At 33.6% G+C, this 25,541-nt stretch overlaps 6 protein-coding genes and 1 long non-coding RNA gene across 10 annotated transcripts; 5 read left to right on the top strand and 2 right to left on the bottom strand.

The window, feature by feature from the left end:
- On the top strand, positions 43-893 carry LOC18588459. The gene is made up of 2 exons (XR_001929522.1): positions 43-450; positions 594-893. It is a non-coding gene; the product is annotated as an uncharacterized LOC18588459 (long non-coding RNA).
- On the bottom strand, positions 1,438-4,792 carry LOC18588458 (vacuolar protein sorting-associated protein 32 homolog 2). 2 transcript variants are annotated; one of them, XM_007012879.2, is made up of 8 exons: positions 4,668-4,792; positions 4,408-4,511; positions 3,464-3,563; positions 2,672-2,757; positions 2,467-2,558; positions 2,140-2,254; positions 1,831-2,023; positions 1,438-1,702 (listed from the first exon to the last, which is right to left on the bottom strand). In XM_007012879.2, exons 2-7 carry the CDS (start codon positions 4,477-4,479, stop codon positions 1,832-1,834), a joined length of 657 nt encoding a protein of 218 aa, XP_007012941.2. In that variant the 5' UTR covers positions 4,480-4,511; positions 4,668-4,792; the 3' UTR covers positions 1,438-1,702; position 1,831. The 2 variants fall into 2 exon arrangements, with proteins under 2 accessions (XP_007012941.2, XP_017983256.1); XM_018127767.1 differs by having other exon boundaries at positions 4,408-4,508.
- LOC18588457 (IAA-amino acid hydrolase ILR1-like 4) lies at positions 11,814-14,925 on the top strand. 2 transcript variants are annotated; one of them, XM_007012873.2, is made up of 5 exons: positions 11,814-12,311; positions 12,505-12,630; positions 13,007-13,321; positions 13,907-14,035; positions 14,294-14,925. In XM_007012873.2, exons 1-5 carry the CDS (start codon positions 11,952-11,954, stop codon positions 14,696-14,698), a joined length of 1,335 nt encoding a protein of 444 aa, XP_007012935.2. In that variant the 5' UTR covers positions 11,814-11,951; the 3' UTR covers positions 14,699-14,925. The 2 variants fall into 2 exon arrangements, with proteins under 2 accessions (XP_007012935.2, XP_007012939.2); XM_007012877.2 differs by having other exon boundaries at positions 13,004-13,321.
- LOC18588456 lies at positions 15,716-17,657 on the top strand. Its single transcript, XM_018126565.1, has 2 exons — positions 15,716-16,670; positions 16,759-17,657. The coding sequence occupies exons 1-2, from the start codon at positions 16,263-16,265 to the stop codon at positions 16,810-16,812; spliced, it is 462 nt and encodes a 153-aa protein (XP_017982054.1). The 5' UTR covers positions 15,716-16,262; the 3' UTR covers positions 16,813-17,657.
- On the bottom strand, positions 17,664-18,587 carry LOC18588455 (40S ribosomal protein S30). The gene is made up of 3 exons (XM_007012871.2): positions 18,477-18,587; positions 18,243-18,380; positions 17,664-17,901 (listed from the first exon to the last, which is right to left on the bottom strand). The coding sequence occupies exons 1-3, from the start codon at positions 18,478-18,480 to the stop codon at positions 17,855-17,857; spliced, it is 189 nt and encodes a 62-aa protein (XP_007012933.1). The 5' UTR covers positions 18,481-18,587; the 3' UTR covers positions 17,664-17,854.
- LOC18588454 (asparagine--tRNA ligase, cytoplasmic 1) lies at positions 19,869-22,684 on the top strand. Its single transcript, XM_007012868.2, has 6 exons — positions 19,869-20,439; positions 20,763-21,353; positions 21,448-21,704; positions 21,777-21,906; positions 22,009-22,067; positions 22,234-22,684. Exons 1-6 carry the CDS (start codon positions 19,951-19,953, stop codon positions 22,415-22,417), a joined length of 1,710 nt encoding a protein of 569 aa, XP_007012930.2. The 5' UTR covers positions 19,869-19,950; the 3' UTR covers positions 22,418-22,684.
- Positions 23,041-25,433, top strand: LOC18588453. Of its 2 annotated transcripts, none has more exons than XM_007012864.2 (7): positions 23,041-23,291; positions 23,385-23,467; positions 23,589-23,672; positions 23,935-23,989; positions 24,277-24,412; positions 24,885-24,935; positions 25,005-25,433. In XM_007012864.2, exons 1-7 carry the CDS (start codon positions 23,201-23,203, stop codon positions 25,102-25,104), a joined length of 600 nt encoding a protein of 199 aa, XP_007012926.1. In that variant the 5' UTR covers positions 23,041-23,200; the 3' UTR covers positions 25,105-25,433. The 2 variants fall into 2 exon arrangements, with proteins under 2 accessions (XP_007012926.1, XP_007012927.1); XM_007012865.2 differs by having other exon boundaries at positions 23,056-23,291; positions 23,406-23,467; positions 25,005-25,399.

Raw genomic sequence — 25,541 nt, 5'->3', positions numbered from 1 at the left:
CATTTTTGCATGAAAAGGAGTCACCATTCATTGGACGAGTCTAAGGAACACAGCTCAACGACACCTGGACGCTGAACGTGCAGCCGTCATTGGTCGTACACGTGGCACCTTTCAACGGCCAAAAGTGGGGTTTCACAACCCTGTTAAATTGTGTTGTCTAACGCTATTATTAGCCAGAGTGGCCGTTTCTTCGTTAAGATTCTCAAGTCTCTGCTTCTCTTTTTAAGGCCCCGAAGTCTAAAGTTTCCAAGCAGCAGCAGGGGTTATCAAAAAGTTCGCCAGTAGAAGCAAAAAAAAAAAAAAAGAAGCTAGAATTTTAGGTTGAAGATAGAATGGATATGTTAAGAGTTCAGTTTGCAGTAATGGCCATTTTCGCATTTATATTGGCCCTGCTTATACCTTCCATCAACGCTCAAAGCCCCGCTCCTGCACCTCCTCCTACAAGCGATGGTTTGTTCTCTCTGTCTTTTGGTTTACTCGTGGTTTTTTTTCCTTGTTCTTTTGAGTGAGATTTTATAATATCTAGTAAAGAAACTACTTCTTGTGTTTCTATGGTAACATGACATAGTTTATCATTTAAATTTGATATGCAGGGGTAGCAGTTGATCAGGGGATTGCTTATGTTTTAATGCTGGTAGCTCTGGTGCTCACATATATCATTCATTGACATCATGCCAATATATGAATATGTCGTGATTGAGCCATGAATTATATGAAATTAATGTGTTATAGGTCTTGTACTAATTCTTTTCTCTCCAGAATTTCGCTTTCTTGTTCAGTTGCTAGCTTGTAATTTTTCTGTTTCTTTGCAATTGCAAATATTTTTTTTTCTTCAGTATTTCCTTCAAAAGAGCATGAATAATGACAAAGGCAAACGGTTTCCTCCGCTCCAACTCCCACTAAGGAATCGTCTAAAGAATCATGAGTCCTGACTCCGAGTTTTACCCGATTCAGCGGTTCACCATGCTCAAGTCTATCCCGCTGATACCCAACTAAAAAATATAAACTAAACCCCGCAACTCACTCCAATAGGGCAATGTTTGATTAGGCTCTGGGGTGAAACCGCATGAAAACTTGTCATCTAGACAAAAAAACATAATGTAATCAATCTTTAACTGTAATCGTCTAGGTTTGCATTGGTCCAATATGACAGTTTATATAGAAAGATCATGGTCACGGGGGAACCCACCTAGTCTTACTCCCAGTGTAACTACATTTGTTCAGCCTCAAAGAAATAAGTCACCATACGTTGCCTTGGTTTTCCAATCTGGATACGTTAGGTTGGGTTATCACATTTGATGCCCGTCATCTTTTTACATAATGGAGAAAATAATTGCAACATTGTGAGTTGTGAGCACATCTCTTGGGACTAAAACACCATATTTTCTTTTCGAGATGACATAAAGTCACTAAGTAGTGAGTCAAGATCTCAACAAGGATTCACGGAATACAATAAGTGTTTATTGAACGAACAAGAACAAGAACAAGAAAATGAGTGAAATGAAGGCGTGAATTCAAGGAAGCAGAGTACAAATAAGGGGCTTTGTTTAGTTCATGCAATCTTTATGTACATTGTCTGTCAAACCTTAAATGCACACAAATTTAAAGTAGACGATTCAATAATACAATATGGCCTCTTTTTCATGTTTTGCAACATGACCTGCGCTAGTCCAAGCAACAAAATCAGTTCTCCTGTAGCCGCCTGTGGAGCAACAAAGATTAATAAATAAATAAATTAGCATCAAAGGATTGTCCAATTATGGCAGCAACTATCACATCAATTAGCAATGTTTTAAGCTCCATCTCTAATTCCCTATAGAATGAATTTACCTTAAAGTGCCATCTCAGCCTGCAATGCAGCAAGTTCATCTTCCTCAGCTGTGCGCTTTTGAGGAACAGGGCGAGCTGGTTGCCTGCCAGCAGGCACCTGTACTGGAGCTGCAGGAGCAGTTGTTGCAGGCTGGAGAAGCTGTTCTTCCAACTCAGCACCTTCAAGCTCTTCGAGTTCCGCTTCCAATTCATCCTACAGCATCAAAAGTTTTGGACTAATTGTTAGATGCGTGTATATGCTAAACATTGATAATTTGTACACATAAATAATAGCAAGAAGAAAAAAAGAGTGCATCAGAAAGTAATAACCTCGTCAAAATCAGCTGCAGCTCCAATAGGAGCTGACAATGCTTCCTGAATCTGTTTCATGTTCTCAGTCTGTTCATTGATCTCATCCATTGTTTTGTCAACATCGTCTATGTTCCTGCAAATAAAGCCATTTTCAGTAAAACAGTAAGAATTAGCCACATGAAGGCCCAAGAATAAGTGCTAATTTAGATATCACAAACTGCAAGTCAGCATGCTTAAGCACTATGGTGAATGATGATGCAAAAAGACAAATACAATGAAGAAAACCCTAAAAGCAAAATTTTGGCCAACGATAAAAATGGTACATCAAATATATTGGTTACATACGTTGCTTTCTGCATTGCCTTCATTGCAGACGCTCCAGTTCTCAATGCATCCACAGTTTCAGTCGTGGCTTTGGCACCTTCTAACATTATCATCTGTAGAAGTTGATATATATGAATAAATATAGCATCATCAGAAACAGCGAAAAACTCAAAAGGCGTCTTAGGACATTGTTAAAGCACTAAAAATAACAGTATTCCAAGCTCACTTGATCATGAATACGAAGCTGGAAGTTTCCAAGCTGTTCTATTTGTTGTTCATAGAGTCTCTTCCTCTTCAAGCACTGTATAGCCGCTGCATAAGAGTACAACAATGAGTACTAAGAGTAAACAATATAAATTTGGCAATCAACATAGACAACATTGTTTTAAATTGAGTCACAAATCAGATGATAAACCATACTTAACTATTTAATCTTTTTTACAACACGAGGACAAGATCTTTCAATGCCAAAAGTTCACATGACATGAGCACATTACACATCAAAATATTACAATCATATCTAAGCATCTTAATGTTAATCTGCTTTAGAACATCACTCAATGTCCAAAGAACATTAAAAACTCAAAGTTATTTGGAAACCAAACCACAAGCTTGCAATGCCGTAAAACATTTGAGTGAATTTTTTTCTTTTGGGGCCACTCTATTATGTTCTTGTCTTTCTTCCGGGAATTGAAATGAACAAAAATTGTAAGGGAAGGGGATATTATGGAAAAGAACCAGCAAAAATTTCTAATATAAATACTAAAGAAATATGAAAGATTATCATGAACCTCCGGTATAACTAAGCTACAAGCCATCACATGTTTCTGCCGCAAGACATAGGTTTATGGTCTATATCACATATCAAGCATAAAGAAACCAAAAATGAGAACTATATAATTAACAAAGTGTAGTCATCCAGTTCCCTCGAAACTTGATATATATTTTCTTCAACAAGGAAAGTCATGTAAAACTAGGAAAAGCAATAACCAATTGTGCATATGCATGGCAACCATACCTCTCTTGTTTCTCCCTTTGGCGAATTCCTTGGCCTTTTCAACCTCTGCGCCAGCCTTTTTCACAAGTACTTTTTCCTTTTTCTCTAGCATTTCAAGGGTCTACATGATGGAGATCAATATAGGGTTCAGTTTAAGCAAAATATAATGAGCAACAATGTAATTCAATCAGTGGAAACAAATAAAGAGTGCAATTGCATTTTGCTGCACCGCGCATGAAATAAAAAATGCTGGAATTAGTATAACGATTAAGATTCTGGAGTTTGAATGCATCCCCAATACACAATCTATATACCCAAACTTCTAACTTTATAAACAACGACTCATACTCCCTTGTATTGTCAAATTTTAGTAAAGATCAGCAAGGAATATGCATATGAAATAAAAAATATTCCTTAATTTCATCCTTAAGACCTTTCACTTCATCTGAATGACACTACTAGATAAATTTTGATAGAAGTATAAGGAAAAAATTACATGTATTAATCTATTTTTTCCAGAAACTGTTACATTTATTGCAAAATTTTCACCACCAAATCGTCAAACACCCTCCTCCACAAGTGGCCAATTTTGTGAAGATGGACTGATGGACTACCAAGACTCAACTTCACATAATTTTGCCAGGTAAAATGTTTTCTTTTTTTTGTGCATGAACTTTTATTCCACTTCAACTGTTTATTATATTTCTGCTGATAACAACCCTTCCAATTTTAATCAAACAATTTAATAATTCAGAAAAAAGGGTTACCATTATCAGCCAGGAACCCAGTTCTTTCAAGCATATCCCAAAAGTCCCAAGCAATTATGAATGCTAAATTCAACCCACCGAATTCACCAAAGGCAATTTTCGAATTCCACAATTCACACAAGGAAAAATTAAAAAAAATCGAAAACAAATATTAATTTCCTATTAAACAAATAAAAAATATAAAAATCGAGAATATACCTCATTTAATTTGTCTAAAGTGGTTAAAGCATTTGTTTCCTGCTTGGGTTTCCCAAAAAGCCGGTTAAACATGATTAACTCGCCGCGATTAAACCCCCGATCTTCTGTGTAACAACAATCACCAAAACGATCAGATCAGAAGAAACCCTAATCAGACGATCAATCACTCAAAAACAGCTAAAACAATTCCAATCAAAATAAAAAAAAGCATCAGATATTGCAAAACAACACTATAGTATAAGGGGAAAAATTAATCTAACCTGTACAATTGAGAAACTAGGGATTTGGGGAGTTGAGAGAGGGAGAGAGATCTGTCAACTTATAAGAGAAAGAACGAAAAAGGGGAGTCTGTTTTTATATGGGATTTTTCCTTAAGCGTGTTGTGTTAGAAAATAACCTGCGTCGGTCTCCTCTTCCTCATGACGTTGAATGCATCGGCTATCCACGTGTCGTCCACTTGATCTGTTTTATGGTGATTGGCCCCATCGCCATCACATTTATATTAATATTTAAAATAAACTTGCTTATTATGTGAAATAATCTTACCATATAAAATATCATAATAATATTTTAATAATAAATAATAATTATTTTATTATTAAATTAATAATATGTTAATAAGAAATTAAAAGATAAAAAAGGAAAAATGAAGTTAAAAAAAATAAAAAGAAATTAAACCTAAAAATTATGTTAATATTTTAATAAGAAATTGCTAATATTAATACATTTTTAATATTTAAAAAAATAAATTGAAAGAGAAAATTAAATTAATATTTTTCATTAAAAATTAAGTTAATAGAGAAAAATGAAAAATAAACTAAAAATAAAAAATCATATTAATAATTTAATAATAGATTATTAATTATTAAATTTTTAACATTTTAATATTATTTAATAAAAAATTAAAAGAGAAAAACTGGAAAAATGAAAATAGAGAAAAATAAAAATAATAAAATAAAATTCATATTAATATTTTAATAGGAAATTATTAATATTTATTAATAAATTATTAATATTTTAATGATGGCAGATTAAATTATTATTTAATAATAAGATTGCAAAAAAAATTAGTTTCAAAAACCTCAAAATTATAATAAAGGTCATTTTTGCTAGTTTATCACCTTATTCTCTTATTATTCTATATTTTTATCAACCAAATATTAAAATAATAACAAAATTAACATTTCATTTTATAAACCAAATTACATAACATCTATTTTATTATATTTTTACTTTATTTTATATTACATAATATTTAAAGGTGCCGTAAAAACAATCACAACTTTATAATAACTACAATTTAATTTCTTTTGTCACATTTTTAAAAGTAAAACACTTATAAGCATCAATTACTCTACCAAGTGATGGGAAAAGAATTGACTTTTGAAATAAACAGTAGATTGATAGATACAATTTAAAAGATGAATTCTCAAGAATTTATGCTCTTGTTGTTAAAAAAGGCGGTACTCTGGATCAGTTTGGTGAATGGGTCAGAGAATAATGGTAGTGACGAGTTGAATTGAGAAGAAACATATTTGACTGGGAAAGGGAGCCGTGGACTGAGTTTATGACATTGTTGAATGATCAAGTGCTTGGAAGTGGCTTTGTTGATAAATTGATCTAGAAATTTAACTCAAGTGAGGAGTACTCTATTAACTTGTACTGCCGGTATGTGTTGGAGATGAATCAAGAGAGAGATCACTTTTGGAGTGATATTTGGAAGGGATTGGCCCCCCTTCAAAGTTCAAGTCTTTGTGTGGCTTTTAATTTAAGGGAGAGTTGCTATGAGAGAATTGTTGTTGGAAAGGGGAACTCTTATAGCTGATGCAACATGCTATCTTTTGTGTAAAAGGGAGCTTGAATCTATCGGTCACTTGTGACATGGATGTTACGGAGTTGGTGGGCTGAGAATTGGGGTTTCAAATGGTTGAACCATCAAGACCTTTTTCTTTCTTTTCTGAGTTAGAATGAGACAGCTAAGGGCTTAAAAAATGCAGATATATGGAGGATGAAGTTTTTTGCTATTGCATGGTCAATTTGGCTTGCAAGAGATGATGTTTTCTTTAAAGGTAAACTATGGGATGGTGAACAAGTGTATGATACCGTTATACTCTGTGTTGGGTGGTGGGCTCATGCAAAGTGGCCAAACATGAACCTTTCGATCATAGAGCTAAAAAGAATGCCAATTATAAGGGTTCCTCCTAGGAAATGAAAGCCGTTCAATTAGATGAGATTTGGCAGCCACCCTGAGAGGAATGGTCAAATTCAATATGGATGGGGCTTCTAGAGGAAATCCAAGTAAGGCGGGAATTGGTAGTGTTCTTGAGGATGATGAAGGTAAAATGTTAATTCAGATTTCTATGTCTACTGGAATTTTTTATACTAATGCAGTTGAGATATTGGCGATAAATAAGGCTCTCTAAATTGTTTTGACATCTAGATAGGGTAGTGCTGATGGTATTATTTTGGAAAGTGATTTGGAGAATGCTGTGAAGTGGGTTAGGGAGCCATCTACTGCTCCTTGGAAACATAGAACCACCATGATGCGTTTGGAATTTTTTAAGTCACAGTTGAAGGAGTGGAGCTTTGGAAAAATCCCAAGATCTGCAAATGGGGCAGTAGACTCCTTGGCTTAGGCTGAGGTTATTACTGATGCTGGTGATGAAGCACCGAGCTGACTGGAGGTTTGGCTATGTTCCCTTGCACTTGTCTTTATTTGTTGTTTCTATCCTGAACCTTGTGGGTGGATGTCTTTTGCTTGTTGTGAATATGTTGTGATTTGGTTATGGGGTTTGTTTGATTTTGTATAGAGAGTTCTTATGGGTTCTGTCGATTTTTGTGCCTATGGACGGGGAAGGTGGAGGTTTTGATACCTCCCGCAAGTTGGGAGTTGTAAATTTGTGTTTTGGGGTCTAGAGGGGTTTGTTTCTGCAGGCTCCATTTTTTGTTAACCTACAGACTTTTGTGTTCTAAATGCAGTGGGAGTTACTGCTGTGTTGTGATTTTTTGTATAAGAAAATCTTATATAATATAAAACTTGTATAAATTACACAAAAATTTAAAGGGTGTATATTACATAAGTATATATAAAGTTAATTTTAATCTTATTTATAATCTAACTCTAACTAATTAATAATATTCTAATATAACTATTATAATTAACTAGATAATAGTATTATATAATAACTCTAACTAAATAATTTGTATAATTATTTTAACAATTTGATTATCATAAATTCTTATTGAATAACAACTTTTACTTATTAAGTATATTTAATCTTTCTATAAATTTAATGGTCAAGTAATTTTCAACCGATAGAATTTTATTAGAATCTAAATTGATTCTCAATTGGAATTTGAGTAAAATATTTAATATAAAAAATATATTTTCTTGAAAGATAATTTTATAAAATTAAAATAATGTTATTTTTTAAAAAAATAGATAATTCTGAAGTATTTATCTTAAGGGTGATTAATCAAATTTGTATACAAAAAAATAGATAATGTGGAAGGAAACTCAACTATTCCCTAACTTTCTGAGTCAAAGTTGGCAACTCGTACGTTAGGTTTGGTTCGCAGAATAAATAGAAATTGAATAAAATATTTATTATGTAAGAATAGAATAAAGTAAGAATAAAATAAAATAATTATTACGTGGTACGATGAATGGAACATGATAAGAATTATTATTATAAATTATTACAGTGTTTAATTAATAATAATAAATTTAGAATAAAAAAGGAATAAAAAATAAGAAGATAAAAGATCTTTTATTATATATATGATTATTTATTTTTATTTTATTTTTTAAATATTAATAATTTATAATTTAATTAAACAATTTATAATTTAAATATTAATATTTTAAAATATTAATAGTTTATTATAATTTAATAATTAATATTTTAAATACATATTAATTTAATTTAATTGTTTCAATCATATTAATTGTATAAACATATTATATATTGAATAAATTTTAATTTCATTTTATATAAAATTTAACTCTATATATTTAATAAATATAACTATTTTATAACGTCTTATAGGTATTCGTTTAACTAATTAATTATATCATGTTTATGTTTAATATCTATATTTACAAACACGATTAAGACATGAATTGTCAAACTTAATCTTATGACTACATGAATTATCAGCCTAATCCTATGACAGGTTAAATCCTAAATGCCATTGCAGTTGGTTAGACATTATTAGCAATGCTTGTTGTATCACTGCTTAAGGTTTTTTTTTTTTTTTTATAATTGGGGGAGAGGGATTCTAGCCCTGATTTTTAGGTAGAAGATTATGCACAAACCAATGAGTCAAATACTCGAGTGCATATCGCTGCTTAACGCTTCTCAGTCTAAAAATGCAATTTAAATTATATTTTCCTTGCTCTTTTGTTAAACCTCTCATATCACGTACTATTTGGAAGTTTGTTCTAATGTGCAATGTGTTTGTACTGGCCTAACAGCTGAAACAATCTCTTATCTTGTTTAAACTGCAAAAGAGAACAAGGTTTTGTGTCAGACAATTTGCTAAAAGAGCTAGTGCAAGAAAATGTAGCATGTGTGTCAAAAAATAAATGAGGGAGTTAAAAGAACATAAAGAAGCTATGTCAATTCTAGGCTAACAGCTGAACCAATCTCTTGTCTTGTTGTTACATCTTCTACCTGTGATACGGCTGCAAAAGACAACAAGGGTTTTGTGTCAAACAATTTGCTTAAAGAGCTGGTGCAAGAAAATGTAACAAGTGAGTCAAAAAAAAAAAAATGGGGAGTTAAAAGAACATAAACAAGTTATGTCAAATCTAGAATTCGAGTCGAATAATGTTGACGCTGTTGCTTTGCATTCTAACGAGAAATCAATGCCGGAGGATAAACAAGCAGATGTCATAGTAAACTTGTTGAAGAGAGTCAAAGTACCAATATAGTAAGATTGATTTGTTCATTAATTAAAAAAAAAAAGTGACAAAGACACCCCAAAAATGATGGATGCACCAAGATCTGGAGGTTTTGAGCGCAGCAGAAACTAACCAAGCTACATAGTAAGACATGGCATCCTGTTTTAAGCAATATATCTAGCCATTGAGGTTTTAATCCAGCTATTTTAGGAATAATATGTATTGTAGACGTAGTTAGTAAAAAATGCAACACTGGTGTAATTTTTCATTTACATGAGGTGTGTGGTGAGATTATAGTCCTTGTAGAAGGGAAAATCGAAAAGTAGATGTAATACTACCTATTATTATAGATAAGCATAGTAACGGCATGTGATATTTACCTTGTTTTTCATGCATCTAATGCTTTGAAATATGCAGGTAATCAAAATATTTTGATGAATTTGAAAATCTAGTTAGACTATATTTTGAATGAAAATTATGTTATATATATATATATATATATATATATTTATAAATTTAAAATATCAACAAATGTCGCACCAGTCAAACTGCATGATTAATTCATTTCCAAATCGACTTATGTAAAACTGATCTACAACATACGTATAAAAGAATTTCTAGACAATTTATATCAGAATCGGCATCAAAACTCAAATGAACACATTTATTTCTTGACGCCAATAAATGTATTGTGCTTTATAACCAACTTTATGCTCGGAACATATATTATTCAGAAAAAATTAAACAGCCTGAAGAGTCCATTTCTAGAAGTAGCCTGCAGGAATTTTCTCTTTCTTGTGCATCATGATTTCTCCAAGAATTTCTTTGAAGTGTTTCTTTGATTGCTTGAGCTTGAGCTTGAGCTTCACGGTAACTCTCTCGATCCTGTTTCTCTGACCGTAGAATAGTTAATTTATATTAATTTAGAATCGATTATATAGTAGGAATTTAGAGTACCTAATAGAGAGAAGCTTCCATTACTTTTTTGAGAAATTAAAAATGAAAAATTTAACTATTAATTTCCACCAATACCTCATTTGTTACTAGAGTTAAGAAAAAAAAATTGCATAAGCTTAGAACAATGGAATAGAAATAAATAAAATGAACCATATACATTCTTTTTATATTACCCAACCATGAGAAGAAAAAGACTTTGTGTATGTATATAAGCTCACGGTAAGCCAAATAAACATGACAAAATTTGCTTATTTTTTTTGTGAAAAATGTTATATAATATTAATAAAAAAAGTTAGTTATAACTATAAAGAGCATGGAATACTAAAAAAATAAACGAAAATGAAGATTCACTTTATATTGTCACATTATCAAATTAACAAAAATATTGATTGTTGATTAATGACAAAACTTATGCATCTAGCGAAAATATTTTTTTAGAACAGATTGTTAATTTTGAAAATGAATAAACCTACATGTAATTATAATCAAAAGTTAAAAATATTAGTGCATTTTATCCAAATAAAAAACTACCACTCGTTCTAATTGTACAAATAGCCAAAATTCAAAAGATGAGTCAATTGATTACCTACATTCACTAACAAATACTTTGTTTCAAGAAAAGTTCAAAACTAAAAGAAAATACCATATTTCATCTTATAATTTTGCTTTTTATTTCTTTTGGAGAAAAAAAAAATCTTATCCTAAATAAAGTTCTCCTAACATGAATTTCACCCAATTTGCCATAATATTTTTGTTTTTGAATACAAAAGGTAGAAATACTTTATTATTTGTCATTTGTAGTAGGTGTCATATGAAATTAATGTCTTTAACTATATATTTTTGTTAAGGTTCTTTATGTTTGCATATTGAATAATAATAAGAAAAATTCTTGAAAAAATGTAAAAGGAAAAAAGAGAGAAAGATATAAATTTTAGGTATGATATTTAATATTAAACTACTCACAAAAATTCAATAGAGTTTTTTTATTACATTTAATCAAACGTTTATATTTTTATTTTAAATAAAATAAATTATTATAATTAATCATCAATTAATTATTTTTTTGAAAGAGATCAACTAATTGTTATTAGTCGAATCAATATTTGTCAAATTATACTATGTGATATTGACATAACATATAATATGGATGATATGGATGCTGACATGATATGTTTATGTGATATAATTATATGATTATAATATTTTCACTTTACACATTAATACCACATAAATATAAAAAATAGTAAAGGATAATTTGATTAACAATTAGTCTACTATTAATTATAAGAATTTATTTACTCAAAATAAAAATATAAAAATTTGATTTAACTTAATAAAAAATTATTATTTATTATTTTTTTTAGAAACATTATGCTAAATTTCATTGATCTTATTTAATAATTTATAAATGTCTTAATTTTTTGTTCTAGACGATGTAGGTGAAAACTAAAAAGCAAAGATACAGTAGATTCTCACTGCTATGAAAAAAATTTACTGTTGAGTACCATACGTTGACCTGTTGAGTTCACCCATTACACAACAGCCTTCTTTTCTTGATCCTGTCAAGTGGATATTAGTAACTTTTTTCTTCTTCCACTTTCTGTTCCCCGAACAAAAAGCTACTGTTTCCGTCACTTCCTTGTCTACAAACCCAAATTTCTGCAATCCAAATCTCAATTTCATGGCTTTCCTGAAATGGGTGTTTCTGATTTTCTCTCTTTATTCGTCTATGCCAACACCCATTTCTTCAAACCCTTCACTAAACAAGGAAGCCTTAGCTCAAATCCCAATCAACTTCCTTGAGTTTGCCAAAAAACCAGAGATTCTGGATTGGATGGTTGGTCTTCGAAGAAAAATACATGAAAATCCTGAACTTGGTTTTGAAGAATATGAGACTAGTAAGCTTATAAGAGCTGAGCTTGATCAGATGGGTATCCCTTACAAATACCCAGTTGCTGTTACTGGCATTATTGGGTATATTGGCACTGGCCAGCCTCCTTTTGTCGCACTTAGAGCTGATATGGATGCTCTTGCAATGGAGGTAGTCTGTCTTTATGTATTTATCGGTTTCATCATATATTATTGGGTTTAAGAGCTAACAATTAAGCTAAAAATACCCTTTTCTTGGATCAATAAAGATAAACATATTACCTTAGATTATTGTTTACATATGATCAGACTTGCTTTCATATGAATTTAATGTGAGAGAGAATTGTCGGGTATTGATGTTATAGGAACTGGTGGAGTGGGAGCACAAAAGCAAGGTTCCTGGAAAGATGCATGCTTGTGGACATGATGCTCATGTTGCTATGCTTCTTGGTGCGGCAAAGATGCTTCAAGAACATCAAAATGATTTGCAGGTTCCTTTCTATAATGTTTTCTATTAGTTGATATATTTTTCTGCAAAATATTAGCTTCTTAATATATCGTACATATTTTTTCTCTCACTCTTTAAGTTGGGGGGGGGTGCTGGGAAACCTGTGGAGCTGGAGCGACCTACTGCTCATAACTTAAAGTGATTCACTTAAGATACTTTTCATGGCTTCTATGTATTTCTAGATTTCTTCTCGAGAACTGTGGTGTATTCATCATTTGAAACCTTTTGTTAGCAATAAATGAGTGATTCATCCATTGGCAGTTCGTTGTTTTATAGGTTGACATGTTCTTAATTGAACTCAGGCTGCATGATTTGATACATCTGCTGTTATCGTTAAATTTAAAATTGTTTTTTAGCAGGGAACAATTGTTCTTGTTTTCCAACCGGCTGAGGAAGGGGGCGGGGGAGCCAAAAAAATGTTAGATGCTGGAGCTTTAGAGAATGTTGATGCCATCTTTGCACTCCATGTATCTTCTAGATTCCCAGTTGGTGTTGTGGCCTCCCGTCCTGGCCCAATTTTAGCTGCAACCAGTTTCTTTGAGGCTGTAATAAATGGAAAGGGGGGGCATGCTGCTATTCCTCAGCATACGGTAGACCCAATTTTAGCAGCTTCCAATGTGATTGTTAGCTTGCAACATCTAATTTCACGTGAAGCTGATCCCTTGGATTCTCAGGTAATCTCTCTCACTCTTGGGGTGCGCTCTAACATTCACAGTTAGATTTAGTTTTCTTTGTATATGTTCCTTTTGCTCCCTGTTAATTAGAAAAGCACAAAAGTGTCACCTTGGAGAAGCTGCCAACCCACTTCACCAAACTCCATTTAAATATTTAATCTCCCCCTTCCTTGCTTTTTCAAAAGGGTACCTACAAATTGTATTATGTATCAACTTTTTATGTTAATAATTTTCAGTTTATATAACCTGTAGGCAATTTTACTGCAGCACAATTTATGGTGTGGTGTAATGGAAGTTGTATTTCTCTTTTCCCTCTGTTGATTTTGAAATAAACACGTCATTTATAGCGTTATCTTGTACATGTTATATCAGTTTCTTTGATTCTTATATTTGTTAGATTTCCCTTCTGTTCAAGTAAGTACATTGATAGGTTTCATTTCTGTTATTGCTTAAATGTCTTTTTTTCTATTTCTTGGGTCTTCTAATATCTATTCAGCTGAAGATATTTGTATAGATTTGAGATACTTTATTCTTGACATGATGATACATGTCTCATTAACTAGGAAAAACAACATTATCTTGCAGGTGGTAAGCATTGGAAAATTCCAAGGGGGTGGTGCATTTAACGTCATCCCAGATTCTGTTACCATTGGTGGCACTTTCAGGGCATTTTCAAAAGAAAGCTTTGTTAAACTCAAACAAAGGATTGAGGAGGTGCGCTTTTTTCTTACTTCTAATCTATATAGCTTTATTGTTGATAACCAGGAGAACTGAGTGTTGAAAGATTAAGATACTTCCACAATTTTTTTGCTCTTGTTCTTTTCCTCTTCTGCACTGTTCTCTAGGAGGGATTATTCTTTTTCTCCTATATAAGAGAGAGAGAGAGAGAGAGAGAGGGAGATTTAACAAGGAATGGAGTTTCTGTTATGGGGTACGCTGTCATGGATGTTATCTTACAAAGCAAAGTTACAGGTTATTATGAAACAAGCAAGTGTACAGAGATGCAATGCAACTGTCATCTTTGATGAAAAGTCCTCTTACCCTGTGAGCTTAAACAACAAAGAGTTGCATGAATATTTCAGAAAGGTTGCAGGAGACATGTTGGGCCTTGAGAACATCGTAGAAATGCAACCAATTATGGGAGGAGAGGATTTTGCATTCTTTTCGGAGGCTATTCCAGGACTTTTCTTCTTTCTTGGAATGAAGAATGAGACTCAAGGACAATTTCATTCAGGGCACTCACCCTACTATAGAGTGAATGAGGATATACTTCCATATGGTGCAGTCCTACATGCATCATTGGCAACAAGGTACCTCCTGGAAAATCTACCCAAGCATACTTCACCACCAAAAGGAAGTTATCATGATGAACTCTGAGCGGATAAAACTCTTGTGATGTCAAGTAGTATCTAGTTGTATAACTCATCCTGACTACTATGAACTAATTTGAGTTTGATGCTAGTAATAGCTACGTGCTTAAGTTTGAATGATTGTCAAGAATCTTGATCAACTCAATCTTCTATTGTTTAGTGCAAGTGTCACGGATTCACATTTTCAATTAAAAAAACATAATTCATGACATTTTACTTCACTTAATTGTGCAACGTCTTTGATGTACTCGTTCCTTACTCATAGAAGAAAGAGATCTTTACATAACTCTGGATTTATTTGATCTTGACATCTTTTAAGAAAGTCTCACATCAGTGAAGTTTGTTTAGATAGTTCTTGTCGTGGATGTTTTTAATTTTAAAAAATATGTTTTATAGTTGGAGGAAGGTTTTTATTTATAAATTTAAATCCATCTCATCTTTTTTTTTTAGGTGAGATCATGATTCAAGGACTTTTATATTTTGATTTGATGCAGACTCAACATTCATTCCTCATCACTAATGACAATTGATAAATGAGAGCACATCATTCATGTAACTCTTAACGTTTTCATTTGACAATGTTGATTTGCGAGTAGATTAGTAACGATTTGAATATTCATTTATTTTTAAATTATTTGAAATCGAAATCAATTAAAATTAGAGAAAAACTTTAACATGTTATTAATTGTACAAAATAATCTTTTAATTTATCAGCAAAAATGACTATTAAAAACAAAAAAATATATTATAATTCATTAAATGAATTTAATAAAAAAGATTTAGTTTGGAAATTAATCCAATTTTATTAAAAAATAATCGAATTCGATTAAAGGATATCTTAACTCTTCTATCCAAATTCTACCCGAAACCTAATCAAGCGTAATACTACCATAACTGATTATAGGTATTACAATGACCACTTGATTTGTTCTGTTAAAAACGGCCCGCCGTCATCCCTGCCTGTCAACATTTTTTTATGAATAAACGGAGCGAGGAAAATGCCTCGCTCGGGAGGACGAGAATGGTTTGGAAGCAAAAATCCAATGACTATAACATATTTCTTGATGGGGAAACGATTTTTTCATTTTTATAGATAGTAAAGAAGTAAATTGCATGATCTTGTGAACTTTTCCAATGCTCATGGGTGCACATCAGAGTAGGCTACTGCTTGTAGAATTCAGATTCATTGAAATCCAAGTAGGAGCACGCTAGTCATAGGCTCTTTGCCTTCTTTTAGCGGCTGAATCCCAATAGGAAATAATCACTGAGTCAATAAATCCAAGTGTTGTCCAATTAGGAAGTTGAGTTGTCAACAGGAACAAAAACTGGAGCATTAATCGATACAGCCCATAATTCTCTCTCAAACGAAGCCGACGTTAGTAAATAAGTAAACAACAAATATATATACATGGTAACATCAGTTGTATAGCCTATAAATGTGTAGGAAAATTCAAACTTGCAAAAATTAGCAGTAGGTATTTTCATTTAATAGGCAGTAGAGGAGACGAGGAAATTTCTTTGACAAGAATTTAAAATACCTACTCTGTTAGAAGAGACGCAGAGATTGACCCATGGGGTTCCACGGTGCCTCCAATGATTCTTGGGTTCTGAGTCCTATCTCCTCCTCCAGGAACAAAACCCTCCAACATCCCAGAGCTTCCACCGATACCATCTCATCCCTCTCACCCCTATCCAATGGTCTGATGTTTGCCACACCTTCTCCAGCGGCAAAGTCCAGGAAAAGTCATGCCAGTTTTTGGAAGGCGGTGAAGCAGTATTTGACATGTTACAGTCCTGCAAGATCAAAACCCAAAAGCAAACAAAAATCAAGCAAAGGAGATTCTGTCGCAGCTTCCAAAACTAGCTCTACTCATTCAGTTAGGGCTTCACCAGATCATGCATATAGTGCTATGAGCGCTGAAGAGCGTGATGAGAACTTAAAGGCAGTGATTACATTTTGCAACAAATCAGTGGAATCGGTAATTGTCTCTTGGTTATAATCATTTGTTAATATATTGCTTAATCTCAACACGAGCATAGGTACCATTGACTGCATGTTCATTGCAGGGACGAAGGAGTGATACCATGGTTAAGGACTGCAACCGCATCTGCTGTGCTTGATGGGCTTCTCGGAGTTGAAAACTGACTTCTTCTCTTTATTTCTTCCCTTCTCCTTTTTTAAATTAAAAAAAAGAACTGATTATTTAGGAGGACCTTTTTTTTTTGAATAAATATTGTTGTTTCTTTGTCTTTTCAATGGAATCCATCTGATCTTCGTATTGAATATTGGATACTGAAAAAAAATTGTCAGAATTTTGAATGAGAAAAAGAAAAAGAAAACTATTAACGTGTTAATGGTATGGTATGATATCCTTTGATTAATGTCTCTAGGATAGCTAGACTTGCACTGTGGCGGATGAAAAATAAGCCTGCAATATTGGTAGAACAGTAGGAGATGAAATTAAGAGATACAATAGCTGCACTGCATTTGATATAGATTTAACACTGTTCTAACATCATTAATCCATTTCCTGTTAAGTGTAAACCCTTTTCCGTTGAGTATGGCAAATAGTGGATAAACCCCATGGGATTCAAAACCTTGTTATTGGATTACGAAGCGCATGCCCACAAAGTGAACGCCATGATACCATTGCAAAACACAGATTGAGGAATTGAAAGAGAATGAGACTCATCAAACGCATATTTAATATTTCCCTTTGATGGGAAAAAGGTTAGCAGAACTAAAGAGCCTAATCCCTCATCAATGGTTCAGCTAGATTCCTTCCTAAGGAATAACACTGGTTAACCTATAACCATAACCTTGCCTATTAATCAATTCTAGAATCAAATGTGAAGTTAAACAATATAAAACAATAATTCATTCATTATTGAAAGACGTAGTTTTAACTTTTAAGCATTGATGTCGTAATAGCAGTAGCAGTAATCTGGCATGGGTGACGGAGAAACAAAACTCATAATAAACCAAAAATTAACATAATTAATGACAAAATCACATCATCATCTCTAGCTAACAAAATGAAAGTTCATCTCAATCCTTGACACCAGTAGCTAAAAATAAGTATCACAAAACATTACAAAAAAACCAAGACTTAATTAATCCATCAAAGCTAGCAAATTCTTGCCTTCTTCACCTTCACAGTTCTTACTTCTCAGATGAGTTAGGTCCCCTCTTTTTGCCAAATCCAACCACTGCAAAGACCCCAAAACAAAATAAATTACTTGTCTCAATTAATAAATATTCATATCTTCTTTTATATTCATTTAATTTCAGTGAAATTCAGTTCACAGTAAAAGTTCTTCAAAGAGCAAAAGCGAATCCCATTTCTAGAGGAAAAGTTCCCCAATAAAAATTAACTATAAACAAACATAACACTGACAAAGTAACAAAAAAAAAGGGTTTTTCACCTGTGAAAGAACTTCAATAAGCTCAAAATCGAATATACAACAATATACAAGATCGAACCAGATTATCCAAATCAAATATTGAAAACCCACAAAAGGAAATGAAATAGAGTGAAAAAATTAATCACCTGCGGTGACGAAACGGCGGTTGTATTGCATCCTCTTGTAAGCGCGGCCGCGGGGCTTCTTCTTCTTGTCTTGCTTTGCCACTTTAGGAGTTTGGCCTCTCACCTTACCGGCACGAGCTAGAGATCCGTGAACCTTACCTGAAATAATCAACGCGTTCAAATATCAACATCCAACCCAGGGCGAAACCCTTGGTAAACGAAGATAAATTAGGTGAGGAAGCTTTGGAGATTTACCCATGGCTGCGGCTGTTCTTTGATCTCCTCGGTTGGCTTCTGGCGGTGAGCAGAGAATAAGAAAGACTATGGTTAGGGTTTTGAAATGCTCATATATAGTCGTGGAGAATTGTGGGTCTGGTTTAAACCCAGAAAGTTAAATTTGGGTCCTTCGAAGTCCAAAGTGAACAATGTTTAGGATCTTTCAACTTTAAAGCCCATTGAGCTCATAATAAATCGTGCTTGGGCCTTTTCATGAACCCTTGCTGACAAAACATTACAAGCCCATCACCTAGTCTTTTACTTCTGAAATCAATCATCACGTGCAATAACTTTTTTTCGATGAGACGGCTAAACATTTGGGAAATCCAAACTTTAATTTACTTCATCAAAATAATTTTAATTGAGTAAATTTTCCATAGAATATTTCAGTAAATAAAAAAAAATAGATGTGTTAAACATTTAGTAAATCAAAATATTCATCAAAATAAATTAAGAAAAATATAACAATAGGATAATAAATATTTTTTTTTTGTTCGTTCCTTTCGGACCCTCTTCTTCATCTTCCCATGTTTTTGTCTATGTATTTTATAATTTTTTTACCATAATATTTCAATAAAATTTTAAATTATTAAATAAAATTCAAACAAGTTATTATTTTTTTATTTTAATTATTTTTATATAATATTATGTTAATATTGTATGTTAACGTATCATAATAAATGATGATATTATGCGTGATATTGCACTATTTACGTCAAATACTATATTAACACCACGTGAATGTAAGAATTTATTATTAATATTTTGGTTAATGGTAGTTAATTTATTATTAATTATAAAAATTTATTTGATTTAAAATATAAAAATAGTTACTTGATTGAAGATAATAAAAAAATAAGGTTTATTTAAATTTTTTTAAATTGTTCAAAATATTTTTTAAGATATTATGTATTTTTTTTACTTTTCAAAAAAAAATTGTTTTATCTTAACTTAAAAATTTACAATCTCAAATAATTTTCTATAAGTAAACTAAATTATAATATAAAATTTAAGAAAAATTTAAATACCATTATCCAAATACAACATAAGAGATGTTTTGTACATAATAGATTTTTACTTTTACTAATTAAAATAGAAATATGAAAAAAAAAAAATTCTGTTTGGTCAAAACAGCTGTTGCATTTCGGACAAATTCAGATTCTCCCACCTGAAACAAAGATTCCGCTTTAAAAGAACGCGCTTTAGAACCCTTAACATCAGTTCGTCCGTTTCAGACCGCAAAGGAATCACAGATTCCGCGGGAGTCATTAACTACACCCCATAAAAAATACACGTGTACAAAACCAAACATTAACAGCTAAAACTAATGTAGTCCTGGCTCCAACAGATTACCACTGACCACAGATAAAATCCATTTTTTAGGGTTTATCTTAAGGTTCTAAATCCATAGCCGTCATTTTTGTTGCTCACTTCAATCGCGCTCGAAAAGCCAATGGTGGAAAGAGATCAGGCGGCGCCGCCTGCTGACCAACTTGCCGCGATGGACTTGACCGACGCCGTTCAGAACCACGCATTCTCTGACCGCGTCCTGATCCGGTCCATCGTTGGCCGGCCCGACGGAGGGGCTGGCCTTGCGGGGCAACGAGTCCGGGCCGCTGGTTGGGTGAGGACGGGGAGAGAGCAAGGGAAAGGAACGTTCGCGTTCTTGGAACTGAACGACGGGTCTTGTCCGGCGAACTTGCAGGTGATTGTGGACGCCGGCGTGGCTGTTCTGAGCAAGCTGGTGGCGACCGGCACGTGCGTGGTGGTTGATGGAATATTGAAGGTGCCGCCTGAAGGCACGAGGCAGAGGATTGAGCTTCGGGTCGAAAAAGTGGTTCATATAGGCGAGGTGGATCCTGCTAAGTACCCGATACCAAAAACGAAGCTCACGCTTGAATTTTTGAGGGATCATCTTCATCTTCGATCTAGGACCAACACGGTGTGGATCTCTCCCCAAATTGAACGCTTATCTTTCTTATTCGGAACGTTCTAAAACTATAGTATTTTCTATAAAAAGAATCTTAAAATTTTAATACTATTAAATATAGTGAAGGGAAAGCTTGTCAAATTTCCGGACTAGTAACATTTCACAGTTCAATTCGAAACCAAGTATGAACTTTTGGTAAGAAAAATTCGATAACTTTGGGGATCAATATAATGTTGGTATTTTCATCTTTATTATGCCTTAGAGTTTTTGTGTAATTATTTTGCTATTTATTGTTTTCTTATTTTGTAATTGTTGGTAATTATTCATAAATTCAGATTGCTGCAATTGCTCGAATTCGGAATGCACTTGCTTTTGCCACTCACTCTTTCTTCCAAGAACATCATTTCCTTTATGTGCATACTCCAATTTTAACCACTAGTGATTGTGAGGGTGCTGGTGAAATGTTTCAAGTTACAACTTTGATTAGTGAAGCTGAAAAGTTGGAGAAGGAGCTGATTAAAAATCCTCCTCCATCAGAAGCAGATATAGAAGCAGCTAGGCAACTTGTGAGTGAGAGGGGGGAGGCTGTTAAACAACTGAAAGCTGCTAAAGCAAGCAAGGCGGATATTGCTGCTTCTGTGGCTGAACTTAATAAAGCGAAGGAGAGTCTCTCAAAGCTGGAGGAGAGATCTAAACTGAAACCTGGGATCCCCCAAAAGGATGGCAAGATTGACTATACTCAAGATTTCTTTGCTCGCCAAGCCTTTTTGACAGTTTCTGGCCAACTACAGGTTGAAACTTATGCATGTGCTGTTAGTAACGTGTATACCTTTGGGCCAACTTTCCGTGCTGAACACTCTCACACTTCAAGGCATTTGGCCGAGTTTTGGATGGTGGAGCCTGAAATAGCATTTGCAGATCTTCAGGTATTTCTAGCACTATAATACTCCTTTTAGATTCATTTGTGATCCATAAAAATATTCATTTTGAAGTTAAATCAAGGATTGAATACTTCTGCAGGATGACATGAGCTGTGCTGAGGCATATGTGAAGTATATGTGTAAATGGTTGCTTGAGAAATGCCTTGATGATATGGAATTCATGGCTAAAAATTATGATAAAGGTTGCATTGACCGGCTGAGAATGGTTGCGTCAACTCCTTTTGTACGTATATCATACACAGAAGCAGTGGAGCTGTTAGAGGAAGCTGTGAGAGGTGGTAAGAAATTTGAAAATGAGGTGGAGTGGGGGATTGATTTAGCATCTGAGCATGAAAGGTATGCAAGTCTGTATAATTAATGCCTTCTACCTGCTTGAAATGTGGATGCTGATACCTTGGTATCTCGCAGATACTTGACAGAGGTTAAATTTCAGAAGCCTGTTATTGTTTATAACTACCCAAAGGGAATTAAAGCGTTCTACATGAGGCTCAATGATGACTTAAAAACAGTTGCTGCTATGGATGTCCTTGTGCCCAAGGTGGGTGTTTTCATTCTGTACATCACATGTTCATTCACAATCTTTCCGTTTTCCTTTGTCACATACTCACATTTGTGAGTGGATATATGTCAAATATTTCAGGTTGGAGAATTAATTGGGGGAAGCCAAAGGGAAGAGCGTTATGATGTTATCCGGGAAAGGTATGAGGAAGTGTTTCCTTGATTCATATCATGATTGTATGTTAGTTTTGTACTGCTAAGCTTTGTCTTAGTCATATCATTAGTATAGGATATTCTTTTATAGATAGTGAACCGTTGGGAGATTGAACATAATAATGAACCTGTCTTTGGTGGCTATTCCTTACAGAATTACAGAGATGGGGCTGCCTCTTGAGCCATATGAGTGGTATCTTGACCTGCGGCGCTATGGAACTGTTAAACATTGTGGATTTGGTTTAGGCTTTGAACGAATGATTCTCTTTGCCACTGGCATCGACAACATTAGAGATGTTATTCCCTTCCCGCGATATCCAGGGAGGGCTGATCTTTGATCGGGTATTCCCCAGATGACCTGAGAAAATGGTCTTCATTTTCAGCTTAAAAAAACACACAAGGATGTTAGTCTTTTCCCTTAGTGTTGATTACTCCTATATTATTTTGATTTGATTGAAACAAATTGTAGTAGTAAAACTGTTTCATCATTCTTACTCTTGCTATATTTCATAACAGCCCCCATTTTTTGTTTGTTATATTTTATATGTTAGTATCATTATTATTATTTTCTTATCAAAGAAGCCTTGTCTTGCGTTTGTGCGCTCCATATCTCGTGATCCATTCCACATCTTGCGATCCATCCCTTTACTTTATAAATGCATTACTATAATGTTGAAATATCGACCAACATAAATGTGTGCATGATTTTATATTGGGTGCCATGGTCCTTAGATAAATATTTAAGTGATCCCAAATATAATTTAACATGTTTAATTAACAGTTCTATATTTAGTAAATAAATTAAATGGTAAAAACTACTACTTCTAACAACTTTAAAGAAATCAATTACTGTAATACTTGATTATGAATCCTACGTTAGTACGCATATTGGAAATTAGTACTGGTAGAAATCTTAAGCAAATACCTAAAATTTGAATCATTTACAAAACTGCTGCCAGAGTTTGGGAAACGGCACCGTATAGCTGCCTCGTTTAGTTTTGAGTTACGAGTTTCGACGACCTGGCAATGGCATCTACTTGGGCTTTTCAACTCTGAATCGGCTGCAGGATCTTTTATTCTTGGATGAACAGTTGGTTCATTTTTGCGAATTAGGTTTGAAAATGAGGAAATTAGCGAGAAATTTTCGAAAATCTGAAGATGACAAGTTCTCGCTCCCAACTCTCGACGATTCTCGTCCCATGGATACACATGGTCTTTCCCTTTCTCTTTCTCTTTAGCCCAGATAACAATTTTGATTTATGTTCCATTTGAATAATAGTAACAAAAAGAAAGCTTTTCATTCAGGGTATGTTTTGAAATTTGCAGAACAAGAGGAGGTGGTCCGATCGCTTGAAAGGATGCATGCTCAGCAAAGTCTTCAATGGAAGGTTGTAACTTTGGTTCTTCCTAAACTCAGAAACAAAAAAAAAAAAAAAAAAAAAAGCCTTTTATCTTTCCCTTCGCTTGCAATTCTAATTTCTTTACTCATATTATTCCTTTTTTGAGTAGAGCGTGTTTGCAGCACTTCTCTTTTGTTACTCCGCGTTTCTTCTATACTCCATCTATCAGCAAGCTTTATTTCCATGGGAACTGGTACGATTTGCTCATTCATAGAACCCAATTGCTTGATATGACCAGAAAACTTATCACGATTATAGAGCATTTCTCTTGGAAAAATTATGAACGTGATTATAAAATTGCTAATGTAATTGGATTTGGCAAGGTCCACAATGCACTTTGCTCTGAATTGTATTTAGTTGATAATTAATTCATTTGAGTGTCCATTTGATTGTATACTATTTCTTTTTTCTTAGCACCAATCATCAAATATAACTCGTTTCCTTTTGATTAACAGCGATACCATGCTTATTTCATGGAAGATGTTGGCTCATGGATGATAATAACTGCAGGTTTGACTGTTTTCTTATCCTCATCGATTTGCATTCCTTCAGTAGCTAATTGTGCTTGTTACATGTTATAATTTTTTGCTGAAATAGTACATAGTTTAGTCCAAAAGTCTATACTTTTGCTATTCTTTTGGTGAAATGTAGCCATATTGTTTTAGGATTTTTTTTTTTTGAATATGCTATTTATTGTAGATATTTTCCACCTTGTATTACATTCAACATGGATGATATGGTTTTTAATCTTTATAACTGTGAGATATGGTAAATTTTCTAAGTTTATCCTTTAACAGATTGGCTAGCTGTTTTAGTTTGCTCAATGGCCATTATGGGCCTACTTAATAATTCAAAGGATCACAGACGATGGATTGAGTACTCATGCTTTGTTGGCCTTATGCTTGCAGTTTTCTGGTTATATTACATGCTGAGGTACATCAGAGTCTCAGAATTTTAACTCCTTCATATATTTGATATCTGTTATCCATAATGATTGTCTTGCTGGTGCCATGAAAATTTGAAAGAACAATATATGATGGTTAATTGTGGGTGAAAAAAGGGGGTGGTGAAAGTGTTGTGGTTTTAAGGGGAATGAAATAAAGTAATGGGTGATCAACTCCAATCAAACCTTTTGGATTCCAGTCATTTTTAATCAGATACACTTGTGTTGGATTCTATATAAACATTGAAATACATTTAGTTAAAGCAGTTTCCGGCTTAGGAGCTGCATTTGTAATGTTATGAAATTGGTCTCTAGGGCAGTTTTTTCAGTTTTATTTTCTTTTGTAATAAAGAGGCCCTTGGGATCTTCTTGGTTTGCTTAAGTTTATTCACCCTTCTGGATGTTCTAATATCTTATATCCTCAGTCACTTATTACTGATGCAATGCTAATTTGCATGGTAGAATGCCAAAATTCCGTTGGGATGTTATATGGCTTCCTCTTGGGCCCTTCAGGTATGTTCTATTTTCCTGCCTTTCTTTATCTATGCATCTTAAATTCTTACTTATGCATTGAACTTGCAGTGGATCTGGGGTATGCCTCTATGTGGACCATCTCCTTTCCGAGTCATCAGAGGAAGTGAGAAAACTCAGAAGCTATATGTATGCTTTCAAGGCTGGCTAGAAGTCTGTTTCAACTGGGTATCAGACGGCACAAGATAATGGCTGCAGGATTGGGATTTAGAAGCAGCTACTGCGAGTCAAATGGGTTGGAGAAAGGATGTACAATGTCGTCCTCCGGTAACTCTCACTGGACAAACAGGGACAAAAACCAGAGTTGGAGGATTCTTGTTCTTTTTATAACGTGTTGGGGTGTTTACTAGTTGAGTGTACCATAAAGTTTCAACAGTCTATATACTTACCAACTTGATATGCTATTGCACCATAAAGATAAATTTGTGCACATTCATTGGCCTCAATGCACCATCGCAGATTCTACCCTCTTGGGTTCAATTGAAAACAGTTCCAACCTTTTTGTACCATTGCGAATGGTGCCAGGAGCAATTCCTTTTTCGCATAAGGGCATTATTCAAGCCTCATTGAACATAATAATCAGGTAGG

Source organism: Theobroma cacao, chromosome 9, assembly GCF_000208745.1.
Source record: "Theobroma cacao cultivar B97-61/B2 chromosome 9, Criollo_cocoa_genome_V2, whole genome shotgun sequence".
NCBI classification, from domain to species: Eukaryota; Viridiplantae; Streptophyta; class Magnoliopsida; order Malvales; family Malvaceae; genus Theobroma; species Theobroma cacao.
The sequence above is the reverse complement of the archived record's forward strand: the minus strand, read 5'-3'. Positions and strand labels throughout refer to the sequence as shown.

Coding starts and splice junctions, on each gene's coding strand:
- LOC18588458 (XM_007012879.2), bottom strand. CDS start 4,479: ATGTTTAACCGGCTTTTTGGGAAACCCAAGCAGGAAACAAATGCTTTA. Junction 3,564..4,407: donor CTTTAGACAAATTAAATGAG/GTATATTCTCGA, acceptor TCCATCATGTAG/ACCCTTGAAATGCTAGAGAA. Junction 2,024..2,139: donor CTGCAGCTGATTTTGACGAG/GTTATTACTTTC, acceptor TTGATGCTGTAG/GATGAATTGGAAGCGGAACT.
- LOC18588457 (XM_007012877.2), top strand. CDS start 11,952: ATGGCTTTCCTGAAATGGGTGTTTCTGATTTTCTCTCTTTATTCGTCT. Junction 12,312..12,504: donor TGGATGCTCTTGCAATGGAG/GTAGTCTGTCTT, acceptor TTGATGTTATAG/GAACTGGTGGAGTGGGAGCA. Junction 13,322..13,906: donor CTGATCCCTTGGATTCTCAG/GTAATCTCTCTC, acceptor ATTATCTTGCAG/GTGGTAAGCATTGGAAAATT.
- LOC18588456 (XM_018126565.1), top strand. CDS start 16,263: ATGGGGTTCCACGGTGCCTCCAATGATTCTTGGGTTCTGAGTCCTATC. Junction 16,671..16,758: donor GCAACAAATCAGTGGAATCG/GTAATTGTCTCT, acceptor TGTTCATTGCAG/GGACGAAGGAGTGATACCAT.
- LOC18588455 (XM_007012871.2), bottom strand. Junction 17,902..18,242: donor CCGCCGTTTCGTCACCGCAG/GTGATTAATTTT, acceptor GGGTCTTTGCAG/TGGTTGGATTTGGCAAAAAG.
- LOC18588454 (XM_007012868.2), top strand. CDS start 19,951: ATGGTGGAAAGAGATCAGGCGGCGCCGCCTGCTGACCAACTTGCCGCG. Junction 21,907..22,008: donor TGGATGTCCTTGTGCCCAAG/GTGGGTGTTTTC, acceptor CAAATATTTCAG/GTTGGAGAATTAATTGGGGG. Junction 22,068..22,233: donor TATGATGTTATCCGGGAAAG/GTATGAGGAAGT, acceptor TATTCCTTACAG/AATTACAGAGATGGGGCTGC.
- LOC18588453 (XM_007012864.2), top strand. CDS start 23,201: ATGAGGAAATTAGCGAGAAATTTTCGAAAATCTGAAGATGACAAGTTC. Junction 23,292..23,384: donor TCGTCCCATGGATACACATG/GTCTTTCCCTTT, acceptor CTTTTCATTCAG/GGTATGTTTTGAAATTTGCA. Junction 24,413..24,884: donor TGGTTATATTACATGCTGAG/GTACATCAGAGT, acceptor TTTGCATGGTAG/AATGCCAAAATTCCGTTGGG.